This window comes from Magnolia sinica, chromosome 3 (genome assembly GCF_029962835.1).
Source record: "Magnolia sinica isolate HGM2019 chromosome 3, MsV1, whole genome shotgun sequence".
Classification (NCBI taxonomy): domain Eukaryota; kingdom Viridiplantae; phylum Streptophyta; class Magnoliopsida; order Magnoliales; family Magnoliaceae; genus Magnolia; species Magnolia sinica.
In genome coordinates this window covers 47,961,995-47,974,892 of record NC_080575.1, presented here as the reverse complement: position 1 = coordinate 47,974,892, position 12,898 = coordinate 47,961,995, and the positions used below count along the sequence as shown (strand labels likewise).

The 12,898-nt window shown below is 44.4% G+C and overlaps 2 protein-coding genes across 2 annotated transcripts in view; one reads left to right on the top strand and one right to left on the bottom strand.

The window, feature by feature from the left end:
- Window positions 1-4,763: 4,763 nt before the first annotated feature.
- LOC131238879 (uncharacterized) lies at window positions 4,764-8,012 on the bottom strand. Its single transcript, XM_058236468.1, has 3 exons — window positions 7,764-8,012; window positions 6,716-6,948; window positions 4,764-5,208 (listed from the first exon to the last, which is right to left on the bottom strand). Exons 1-3 carry the CDS (start codon window positions 8,010-8,012, stop codon window positions 4,764-4,766), a joined length of 927 nt encoding a protein of 308 aa, XP_058092451.1.
- Window positions 8,013-11,122: 3,110 nt separating this feature from the next.
- The window catches only part of LOC131239904 (uncharacterized), a 66,105-nt gene continuing 64,329 nt past the window's right edge, over window positions 11,123-12,898 (top strand). The window contains exon 1 of the mRNA XM_058237823.1: window positions 11,123-11,370. Within this exon, the coding sequence (XP_058093806.1) occupies window positions 11,197-11,370 (174 nt within the window). The 5' untranslated portion in view covers window positions 11,123-11,196. The remainder of the gene's footprint in view (window positions 11,371-12,898) is intronic.

The following is a 12,898-nucleotide window of genomic DNA, read 5'->3' as shown; positions in this document are numbered from 1 at the left end:
TGGGGACCCACGAGCAGTATAGCTGATGTATTACATCAGCAAGCTCTGTGGGTCTGATCTGAGGTATGTGTTAAATCCAGACCATCCATCTGGGGACCCATAAATAGCATAGCTGCTGTGTTAATGGCAGCAAGTTCTGTGGGTTTGATCAGGAGGTATGTTGATCCAAACCATCTATCAGGTGGACCACACTGCAAATAATCAGTGGAGGATTGAACGTCTACCATTGAAACCCGTTCGGGATCACAGAAGTTTTGGATCAATATGAAATTCTTTTTTCCTCTTAATTCAGGTCTTTGTGACCTTATAAACAGATTGGATGGAAAATAAACGTTATGGTGGGCCCTATGAATTGTTAACGGTGAAATCATTATCTCCACTATTATTTGTGCTATGGTCCAGATGATCTTTCAATATGATTCATTTTTTAGGTAATGCTCTATGATAATCTCTAAAAATAGATGTATGGTGTAAATATAATAAAATGAAAATATAGTGTGTGGGTCCCACCTTAATGTGATGTATATCGGGCCCGAATGAGAGGCCCATTGTCATATGTTTGAGGCCCATGGGTTGTGGCCCATTGTGATGTATTCGAGGCCCATGGGACATGGCCCATTATGATGTATTTGAGGCCCAGATATGAGGCCCATTATGATATGTTGGAGGCCCATGGGTTGTGGCCCATTGTGATATATACGAGGCCTATGAGACGTGGCCCATTATGATGTATTTGAGGCCCAGATATGAGGCTCATTATGATGTGTTGGAGGCCCATAGGTTGTGGCCCATTGTGATGTATTCAAGGCCCATGGGACATGGCCCATTAAGATGTATTTGAGGTCCATGAGTGAGGCGCAAAGTGATGTATATGAGGACCGATGTGATGTGTGATTCCACCATGATGTATATAATGATGTTTATAATGGGCCATGCCTTGGGAGCAATGATGGTTTGATGTCCACATTGTAAGAGCAATGATGGTTAAATGTCCACATTGTAACTCTCCCTAGGGCCCATTGTTAGGCCCATTCTCACCTCCCCTTAGTGGGCTAACCCAAACTGTTGAGTCCTCATGATCGTTAGGCCCATTATTGATGTGAGTAGGCCATCTAGGCCCATCCTTGATATGAGGAGAGTACATCATCATCATATAATGTGCTTAGTATAGCTTCACGATCCATGCCCATACACACCATATGTATGCTTGATATGAAGAGTGATTGATCATAGCACATGTCATTAGACAGATTATTATGGGACTCCCTGATAGGAGAAGTTGCCCACATGAGCGCGCGGTATGTGCAAGATTGTTGCATGACTGGATGGTATGATTCGTGCATCTCGCATTTATGTTATATGATTCCTATACGCCCTAGCGACATCAGGGCCATAGCCTCCACAAGCACATTGTAGATGGAAGGATTGGATACTAGAAATACTGTTACTAGCATCGAGGCGTCATAGATGTCCTTAGGTGAAAATCTCTAAACCCAATGGTACCAGATGATGACTCCAATGTCGAGACCGAGTGGATACATGAGCGCACGAGTGCCGTATACCAGTAGGCTGCATCTCTCACTGTGTCATGGTCGGTTGGAAGGGGGTGTGACCTTACCCGCCTGAGTGAGGGGGCAATATCTAGGTTAAGTTTGACCAACTTGAGGAATGATTCACTATCAATGAGCCGGGCCCGATATTGGTAGGCGGATAGTGAGGTCTCTTCCATTTACCCAGTTGTGCGCTCAGATAGGGACGACAAGCTGACGTAGAGTGTACTAGACCCCGGTAATTATCCAGAGTGAGATATGTATTGATATTTGATGCTCTAGTGATGAGTTGTATGGTTATATGGATTCAGATGAGGATTGGCTTACGTGTGCTGCATCTCGCATATGACATTCGGCTACATAGGCCTTGCATCACATGGCCTTGGTATGGCCGACATCATTCATGCCTTGCATCGTATGGCCTTGATATGGTCGATAGCATTCATGACTTGCATCGCATAGCCTTGGTATGACTGATATTATTCATGGACTTACCAGCATTTTCGCATTACTCTGATATTGCATTCTTGCATTGCTACCTTACGCACACACTTTCACCACCCTTTAAGCTTTCTATAAGCTTATGCACAACCATTGCATGCAAGTGACGCTAGGTTGTAGCTGAGTAGGAGCAGGAGCGTGCCGTAGAGCTTCTGGAGTTTTGTCATTATTATCATTGTATTTCCCTTTATGCGCATTATACTCAAGTTTTGATCATAGTGAATTTTTGTGATGGTGTTCTCGTTATTGTTTATGGGTTATGCTTATAGTTATGCTTAATGTGAATCAAATTCATATTCAAAATCCTCCTTATAGGATCCTAGGATCGAAACATAGTATATTGGTGTCGGGAGCCGAGAATGGGGTACTACGGAGGCTGTCGGCGCCAGATTCAGTGATCGGGAATTTTGTGAGCCCGGTTTCCAAGTTTGCGACGTGACAATAATAATCTCGATAAGACCGAGGTTAAATCCACAAGGATTAAATTTATACGTTTCTAAAAGTAATTAGAAATAGAATTAGAAGAAGATGTAAAACTGAATCTGAAGTATTTAAGGGAGTAATTTTAAATAATTTAATTGAAACTTATAAATTTAAACGTCGGAACTAGAGTGTCAAGGATCCACTTGTAGCTCTTGGGATGCTACCTTACTTGATTCAAGAGATCCAATTGGAATCAGAGTCATATCTTATCCAACTGGAAAGAGAGATGATCAAATCTCTAAACTTCTTATTGATCTAGCCTTAATGAAAGAGGATTGTGAAGACTTGGAAGGGATTCCGTCACTAAACCATGCCTAGGGGACTATGGCAAACAACAGGATTTACCAATCCCATAATCTTAAGTAAGAAAAGAAGATACTCAAAGCTATCGTAGATCTATTGTAATTTGAGTCACAACAAACCATTGAAAACTGAAAGTATTTCTTAAAATCAACTAGAAATCAATGAAGTTCAACATAAACATGAATCAAAATAAGATAAACATCCCAATCATGCTAGAATCTTCACCTCTTAGCCCTAGCTAAGAGGTTTCGCCAACCATAGTCATGATTGAACTAAAGTTTCTTAAGAAAAGCATAGAAACTACTAAGGAAGAAGAAGAAAGACTCTTGGAGGCAGCTCTCTACCCTTTGGCTCCACTCCTTAACCCTTGATGATGCCTAGGAACATCCTAGGGACTCCCATTTATAGTTGTGAAGCTCCACCTTACGCACCGACTTGGAATTTCTGTAATCTATTATGAAGTGGCCTCAATTTACGCAGTCCGTAGCTTTTTTGTGTTACACTTTGGTCGGACCAAAGTTGGGTCCAGTTGGACCGAATTAAGATTAAAAATTACACTTTCTCGCTTGACAATTCTATGCGATTTCGGTCGCACCGAAGTTGCCTTCGATCGTACTGAAATCGCATCTAAAGTTTATGTGCAGAGTACTTAGGTGGGACCGAACTTGGTTTAGTGGCTTAGGTGGGACCGAATTAAGCCTGAAAATCTTAATTTTTTACTGGACTATTTTGTATGATTTCGGTCGGACCAAAGTTGGCTTAGGTGGGACTGAATTGTCTAATTTTTCTTCTGTTTAACTTATACTTTTGCCAGTCTTTTCTCCATCCTTTGTACTTGGTTTCCTTGGATCTTTGGCATGTAAATTCTTCATTCTTGGTCTCCTAAGATCTATCTTTTGCCTTGGTGATTCTTGAACATTAAATCCATACTTTTAGCATTCTTTTCAATCCAAGCTCTCATATTCACCTTACAACACAAACATGTATAAAATATAACATTAAGCAGTATCATGTTCATAAAACCAAGATATAAATGGAAAAAAATATTCAATATTTGACACTCAACAAGCATTCATAGAGAGCCTTAAAGAGGTCAAGGGGATGTATCCCGATTTAGAGCTATCGACTTTTAATGATACTAGCTCTGAGTCTAAGACCTCGGCCGAGGATACACACGACAACCAGCCCCCCGAAGCTTGAGCACTAGCTCATTTGTCCCTTTTTTTTATTTTTTGTAATGTGCCCCTTGGGGCTTCATTAATAAATCAGACTTTTCTATTAGCACAATGTTTGTATGCTGAATTTTGTATAAGTAGGGAGGTGGAATTCGAAAGATCGATCGATCCGTCGAAACCTCAACCGTAAGAGTCGTTGAAGGTCCACCCCTTCTTTTAGGAGCCGACCAATCGATCAAGGTTTTCTATTCCTCATAGTGAGGAGAACCCTTAGTAGCTTTCTACTTATTAGGCATGTGAATGCTAGTAGTGTAGGACCCAACCTTTTCTTGAAAGGTCGGTGCATGAGTAGGGGATGTTCTCGCCAAACATCATGGGGATCCCTCTGTAGATTCTCAGTAGATGATCACTTGTAGCCATGGAAGTAGGAAACAAACTGCAGGATTTTGTTGCACTAACTTGAACATGACCAGTACATGGTAAACTATGCAGTTGAGATAGGTCGGTTCTTTAGGAATGATAAATCTTGAGGTGTTCAACATTCGATGGGTGAGGTAGGAACTGACCTTCGAGATCTTCATGGTGGTATCATCCAGGTCGACTTGTACTTATTACCACATAAGGTCCTTCCTAGTTAGGGCCTAAGGTTCCTGAGCCAAGTTCTTTAGTGTTTTGGAAGGTTCTTCGAAGAACTAAGTCCTAAGCTCGGAACCTCCTAACTTTTACCCTGACATTGTAAAAACAAACCAATTTACATTTGTCGGATTGCAGTCCTAATCCGAGCTTGTTCTCTTCTTTCCTCGAGAAGGTCGAGATCCAGTGCCATTAGCTTAAAATTTTGTTGTTCATCATAAGATCCGTTCCAAGCAATTGGGAGCTCAATTTCAACTGGAGTGACGACTTCAACTCCGAAGGCTAAGAAAAAAGGGGTTCCCCCAGTGGCCGTCTGGGTTGTAGTTCGGTACGCTAGGAGGACGTTGGGGAGTTCGTCTACCCATGCTCCTTTAGCTTTCTCGAGCTTGGTCCAGAGATGATGTTTGATGATCTTGTTGACCGCCTCGACCTGTCCATTAGCGTGTGGATGTTGTGGTGAGGAGTAAATATTCTGAATCCCGAGGTTTTCACACATTCCTTGGAATTGCTTGTTATCGAACTGCTTTCCATTATTAGAAACAATCATGCAAGGGATTCCAAACCTACACATGATGTTCTTCCAAACAAAATTTGTTATCTTCTACTCGGTAATCTTTGCCAAAGGCTCAGCTTCAGCCCATTTCGTAAAATAGCTGACCGCAACTATGACAAACTTGATTTGACCTTTGCCATTTGGTAGGGGACCAATGATGTTGATTCCCCATTGAGCGATCTGTCATGGCCCAACCATAGGAGATAACCTTAGGGTGGTTTTTGAGGTATGTTTGTAAATCATTAGCATTTGTCGCATTTCCAAGTAGACTGCCAAGCATCAGCCTGGATGGTCGGCCAATAATACCCCTGTAGGATGATCTTATGAGATAAGGCTTGTCCACCAGAATGGTTCCCGGAAATACCTTCATGGATTTCCCTTAGGACATACTTGACTTCATCCGGTCAGAGACATCTATGATAGGGGAGAAAGAACCTTTTTTTTTGTATAAGATGTCATTGACCATGGTGTAACGAGCTGCCCTGGTTTGTAACCCGTGCGCTTCCGAGCAATCTTCGGGTAGCTTATCTTCCTTGAGGAAATCGATAATCGGATCCATCCACGTTGACTCCGAGCTTATTGAGAGAGCCAAAGCAAGGTCGAATTCACTGATGCTCGGTTTGGTAAGGAATTTAATCAGAGTTGACCTTGGGATATCATCTTTTGTCACAATGGCCAGTTTTTCTAACATATCAGCTTTACAGTTCTCTACTCAGGGGATCAAGCCGATGCTACATTTCTGGAACCCATCCATTAGTTCTTTAGCCTTCAGTAGATACACTTTCATGTGTTCCTTCTTGGCTTGATATTCGTCGGCTATTTGATTGATTACCGATAGCTGTGAATCGCTAAAAACTTTAAGGTGTTGGGCTCCCATGGCGGCCACCAACCTAAGTCCGGCTAGCAGAGCTTCATATTCTGTTACATTGTTGGAGGCTTGGAATTCAAATCTTAAGGCATACTGAACACATACGCAATCTGGAGTCTCCATGACTATATTGGCCCCACTAGCTTTAGAATTGGATGAACCATCAACATATAACGTCCACATTGGCAGGTTGGGATCGACCTGATGATCGGGCATGGAGGTCGGTTGAGATTGATAGCCTTAATTGGATGTTAGCTCAAACGAAATGCTCGAGATCAGCTCTAACGCAGCCTGAATGTCCGGATCTAAGCTCGGATTAGACTAATGGCTCGGGTCGGCCTGAATGGTCAAATCTAAACTTGGCTCGGATTGATGGCTCGGCTCAGATCCTTATCCATGTGCTGGGGTGAGCTCTATAATAAAGTCGGTCACCGCTTGACCCTTAATTATCATTCGGGGTTAGTACTTGATGTCAAACTCACTTAGCTCGATCGCCCACTTGGTCAGCCTTCCTGAAGCTTCAGGCTTATGCAACACTTGACAGAGAGGTTGATTTTTCGGGACAATGATGGTGTGGGCTTCAAAATACGGCCGTAACCGACAAGATAAAATAACCAATGCCAATGATAGTTTTTCCAAGCATGGATACCTTATTTCGACTGAGATCAAGGCCTTGCTCACGTAGTACACTGAGAGTTGCTTCCCTCCATGTTCCCTAATCAAGGCCGAGCTGATTGCCGCATTTGAAATTGCCAAATACAACAACAACGGTTCCCCTTTATCAGGTTTGGAAAGCAATGGTGGCGACCCCAGGTACCGCTTGAGTTGTTGAAAAGCCATCTCGCATTCCTTTGTCCGGTCTACGACCTGCTTCCCTTTCAACTGTTTGAAAAAGGGGAGGCACTTGTCCGTAGCCCGAGATACAAAGCGATTAAGAGTGGTGATTTTTTTTTATAAGACTCTAGACATCTTTAGTCATTTTGGCGAATTCATGTCGAGAAGAGCTTTAATTTTTTCAGGGTTTGACTCGATTCCCCATTGGATGACCAAAAAGCTGGGGAATTTTCCCGAGCTAACCCCAAAAGCAAATTTGTTCGGGTTCAACTTCATCTGATATTCTCAAAGAATTAGGAACATTTCCCTGAGATTGGATACATGATCTGTGGCTCTAATGCTTTTGACGAGCATGTCATCCACGTAGACTTCCATTGACCATCCGATTTGGCGGGCGAACATCTTGTTGATAAGTTGCTAATAGGTAGTTCCGACATTTTTCAGTCCAAAGGGCATGACCTTATAACAGTAGAGACCCTTATCAGTAACAAAGGTCGTTTATGACTTATTGTATGGATGCATCATAATTTGGTTATAACCAGAAAGGCATCCATAAAACTCAACAGCTCTTACCTTGCTGTACTATCGATAAGCTAGTCAATTCTAAGAAGACGAAAACTATCTTTGGGATAGACTTTGTTCAGGTCAGTGTAATCAACACAAACCTGCCACTTCCCATTGGAATTTCTAACCAAGATGATGTTGGCTATCCAGTTTGGATAATAGATCTCCTCCATAAATCTAGCTTTGAGGACCTTGTCGACCTCTTCTCCGATTACCACGTATCGCTCGGGGCCGAGTGTTTTGTGCTTCTATCGAATCGGTTGGTGGTTAGGGTCGACATTTAGTCAATGGACAATGACCTTTGGGTCGATGTCAGGCATATCTTCATGGGACCATGTGAAGACGTCTGCATATTGTCGAAGGAGGTTCACAATCTCGTCCCGTAGTGGAGATGTTAGAGACAACCCAATTTGGACCATTCTAGATGGATCAAAACTGTCGAGTGAAATGGGAATGAGGTGCTCCGCAGGACAACCACTTTCTCCAATATCTTCTTGGGGGTCTAGAGGGGCGATGGTCATCGTCTGCTGTTGAGCTCTCAGCGCCATCATGTAGCACTGTCGAGCTTCATGTTGGTCTCCCCTGACCAATCCAGCACACTGCTTGGTCGAAAACTTCATCGCCAGGTGATAGGTCAAAACTTAGCTCACACGGCGTTAAGGGAGGGTCAGCCGAGGATCACATTGTAGACAGACAGGCAGTCCACCACTAAAAAGTTAATCATTGTGGTTACTTGGTTTTGTCCATCTTCGGCGGTGAGCGGAAGCTGTATCGATCCTTTGGGTATAACTTTGCCTTCTGAGAATCCGAGCAAAGGAGTCCTGACGGCTTGGAGTCCAGACTGTCCGACCCCCATTTGTCGAATGCATGCGTGAAGAGGATGTTGGCCGAGGATTTTGTATCCACAAGATTCGGAATACCTTGCGGTTGGCTATGGTCATCGTAACCACAAGCGCATCGTTGTGCGGATGATGGACTCATCGAGCATCCTCTTCGGTGAAGTCAGGCTGTAGGTTACTATGTTTTGTTCTTTTAAAGGTCTGCTGGTGGTAAGGATTTCTCGTTCGGAGTTGGAATGACTGATTCTCCTTATGTGGGCTTTTTGAGCTCGGTTCGAATCTCCTCCACCAGCGAGACCTTTAAAGATAGTGCGAATTTCCCCGGATGAGCGCTTCGATCTCCTCCTTGAGGTCGAAACAATTGCTCGTCAAATGGTCGTGATCCCAATGAAAATAGCAGTATTTATTTTTACTTCTTTTACCAGGATCGGATTTCATCTTGTTCAGTCATTTAAGGATGAGTTTGTCATGAATCTCCATCAATACTTGCTCAAGTGTCTTGTTAAGGGGAGTGTATGACTTGAACTTACTGTCAGGCCGCTTGCTGGGACATCGATTATCTCGTGATTGGTCATCCTTCTTTTTCTTGCTTCCACTGGCTAAACCGGGCTCTACCTTTGGTGGTCGTGTTCTTTGGCCACCGTTCCTTTACTTTGGACAACCTTTCGTAAGGTAGAGGCTTCCTCGGCATTGGAATACTTCTGCGACTAGTTCAGAAGGTCGACCATCATTGTCGGAGGGTTTTTGTCCAGCGAGAAGAGGAACTTGGGGTCTCTTAAGCCTCCCATTATTACAGTCAGAGCAATCTCTTCAAAATGCTTCCGTACTTGCATCGCTTCGAGTTGGAAGCACTTGATACAGTCTTTTAATAGCTGTCCTTCGTTCTGGACGATGTTGAGAAGGTGGGAGGCCAATTTGAGTCTCTCCTTTCCCCCAATGAAGTTCGTGACAAAGACCTAACCAAGCTGGGAGAAGGAGCTAATGGAGTGCGACTTCAACTGTCTGAACCATTTTCGAGTAGCTCTAGTCAGAGTCAGTGGAAATGCCTGAGATATTACTGCAGTGGACGCGTTATGGAGATCCATCTAGACCCTGAATGACTACAGATGCTCGGATGGGTCGGTAATTCCTGAGAAGGCGGTGATTTGTGGCATACGAAACCTATCTGACAATTGTGCTTGCATAATGTCGGCAGTAAACAGAGGTTCGGTTTCCTCCATCATTACCTCCATTGGGGTCGGAGCATTTGTACAGTTGGCTTGTTGTGTATCCCCGATCTGACCGCATAAGTCCTTTAATTCTGTTTCCCATGGTTTGCTGCTCTCGGCCACATCTTCGGCGGGACCTTTGTAGCGCTTCTTCTTGTCCAGCTCGTGGCGTAGATTGGAAGCAGGTAGAGCTGCGGTCCCAGAAACATGAGAAGGGGCCGGCCTTGTTTATCTGAGTTGTTGGCTTCTTTGAGAGGCGGCAGGTGTGTTGGAGGGTTGAGGAAGATCGTCTTGGACTAATTGCTCAGCTTCCTGGGCGGTCCCCTGTACTTGCTGGGGTTGTAGCTGTTCTAGTAACTGCCTCATAGAACTTATGTTATTGTTCAGTGCTTTAACTTGTTGCTCAAGGGAGTTCAACCGTCCCCCTCTATTGCGAGACCGTTGTGCTTGTCTTGTAGGATCAGAGTCAGCCTGTTGTTGGGAAGTAGAGTCCCGATGACTATCATATGCTGCTTCGATTGTGCAAGGTCAGGTGCAACAGGGGAGGCTCGAGCTTTCTTTTTCCTTCTAGCCATTGCTTAACAAAGTGGTGAGAAGGACTTCCAATGTCGCTTTCCACAAATGGCGCCAAACTATTGCTGCAGTTTTCCGGTAGACCCTTCTCTTGTCCTTGTACGCCTTCACAGAAAACAAACAAAGAAGACCCTGGCTAATGCAGGGGACCCTTCGATGCTAAAGTCTTTGTGTATCTTTCACCATTGGGGATTCTCCCTATTCATAATTGAGGGAAGATCACACCGTCGAGCGATCTTGTCTGTTTAACAGGTACACATCGTAGTTGAATTAGAGCTCCTAATGTGTCAGAGATCTTCCCGAGATCTTTGGTTCCAGAGATGCTGGAGATTCTTAACTTATCCCCCCAGGATCCTCGGAGAGAACTTCGGGTCGTTTCCTTGGATAACATTGGACGTCAGTCGGAAGCCGGTAACCTCGTCTGACTTATAGATAAGGTCGGGCGATAGAGGTAACGGTGCCTCAGAGATACGCTAGCCGAGCTATTAGAAGGTCGACGTTGTTATGATGATAAATCCGACAAAGCATGTTTGTGATGTCCCTGTGATCACTAACTTCAATAACCCTTAGCTTCTTTGCCTTCACGGGGGAAGGTTGATAGCTCTCCTAAGCTATTCCCCAGGAGAGTCCGTTGAAGGTCGTGTTGACCGAAAATGTGCCGACCTATAGTCGTCCCAACGTATGGTCGTGCCAACCTTTTGTTTTCCCGACTTTGACCTCAAGTATACGTTGAATGGTTTGGCTCTTTTCTCGCCATTGGCCCAGTGGGTCGGGCTGGTTGGTGGTCCGACCTTCTCTTATCGGTCCGCCTATTTTTTTTTTTTTCCGTAACAAGTTACATGGGCCTGTCCGGAAAAGGTTACATGAAACTCGCGTCCCCAAAATATCAGGGGAGCCACGAATGTGAATTTGGAGGTTTTTGAGACCCGTCTATTTTCCGTAAACACGACCCAAAGCTAGTTCCACGAAATTCAACAGTTGCAGACGAACCAGATTCCCGAGCCTTTTTTATATTCTGCTGGTCTCAGAGCCTTTTTTATATTCTGCTGGTCTGTCTCTTCGCTTGTTTCAACTCGACTGCAACTGAGAGAGAGAGAGAGAGAGATAGAGAGATGGAATCGAGCGGATCTCATTCGATCAAGAAGAAAATCCTGGTGACATTCGACGTCGATGGGACTTTAATCCAAAGCACGGGCCCTGCGTCAAACCGGTTGCATCGCCGTGCCTTCTCCCACGCCTTCCTAGACGTTTTCGGCATTAAAGACGCCACCATCGATGTCATCCAGGTCTCTCTCTCTCTCAGTTTCCACTCGTCTTTTCTAACTCTACCAAAAACATTCCTGTTGAGGAAAACAAAAAACATTCATCCTTCCGTTCTTGGGTTCTAAGATGACTATTTTGTGGAATGGAAATACCCATCTCAGAGAATTCACCAAAACGATTGAATAAATTGATCTTTAAACGCAAAGTTCATAATGAGACCTGATTTTTGGATGTTTGCATTGTAAATTAGTTAGCTAAGCGGCTTCTTTTCACTCCCAAACTTAAAAAAAAGAAAAAAAAAGAAGAAAAAAAAAAGGGATCGTCGTGTCCAATTTATGGTAACCTTGTCAAAAACAAGTCCAAATCAAAAGACCCATTTATTAATCTACATAAAAACAAACCACAAGACCTATTTCTGAAAAGTTGCAAAATGATGTAAAGGTTTGATCTTTTAGGGCCCGTTTGGATACCACCTGTTGATGCTGTTTCTGGCTCACCCCCCTTTACTGCTTGAATACCTGCACAGGAAGAGGACAAAGGAGACCCTGGCTAATACAAGGGACCCTCCAATGCCTAAGTCAGGCCTGGAATCTGGGTCTAAGAATGGTATTAGAGTTTTTGGGGTGAGAACATGTGTACCTTTCACCGTTGGGCGTCTCCTATTTATAGAGGAAATGTGATCCCACGGTTACGGGATCCTTCCTTGGAGGGGATTGGCTGTTATCTGTAACGATCCCGAGATCTTAGATCTTCTAGATTTTCGGGATTGGGAATCATCTTCCGAAGATCTCGGAAGGCAAATCTTTGATGCCAAGCCGAAGACTTGAGGCTCGGTCCTGGGTCTGATGTGACGCTTGGTCGTACGTAGATTGTTCTCGCAACCTCGGCTTATCCAAGTGGCTCATGCCGGTCGGTATATGCATCGACTACTTCAGGCTCGACCAATAATGGCCGAGCCTCACTTGGTTGGGTACAATTGTTCTTAAATCGACTTAGTTGCCGATCAAAGATTGTCCTGTGGCCGACCGAGACGTTCGGTCGGACTAGGGTCGAGTCATGATGTGACTAGCTCAGATTTGATCCATAGCCGACCCATGATCTGGGTCGGCATAATGCGGCCACTGTGGGGCTTTGAGTGTCCTCAGGGCTGTATCAGTCTCCTCGGAGGCCTCGCCTCTCGTCTCGCTGGACATGTGGGCCTCAGTCAGGCTCGGTGCCTTAGGGACCGGGCCATGTCGATAGAAAAGGTCCATTCCATAAGCCGACTTATTGACTTGTCATAATTTTCTCCCAACAGTGAGCCCCCCTTCTCCTTGTGCCGACCTATGAAGGCCGAGGAGGAGATCAGAATTGGGTCGAATTATATTTGGACCGAACTTATGATGGGGCATTTATTGCTAGCACAGCGGCCAGCACAAATATCGGGACATGTTACCTCGTTCTAACATGCGTCGGTTCGTTTCCCGAGGTTGCACGAGCTGTGAGGTCATCGTTTCAGTGGCAGGACGAATAGGAAGAAGACGCGTGGTAGGGAGCTCAATGGCGGATCCA

Bases quoted from the DNA above. Each gene is read 5' to 3' on its own strand.
- LOC131238879 (XM_058236468.1), bottom strand. From the start codon at position 8,012: ATGGCGCTGAGAGCTCAACAGCAGACGATGACCATCGCCCCTCTAGAC. The intron at 6,949-7,763 runs GTCATTGTCCAT...TTTTTCAAACAG, and splicing joins TGCCTGACATCGACCCAAAG to TTGAAAGGGAAGCAGGTCGT. The intron at 5,209-6,715 runs GTATCCATGCTT...CATCATGTGTAG, and splicing joins TTGATCTCAGTCGAAATAAG to GTTTGGAATCCCTTGCATGA.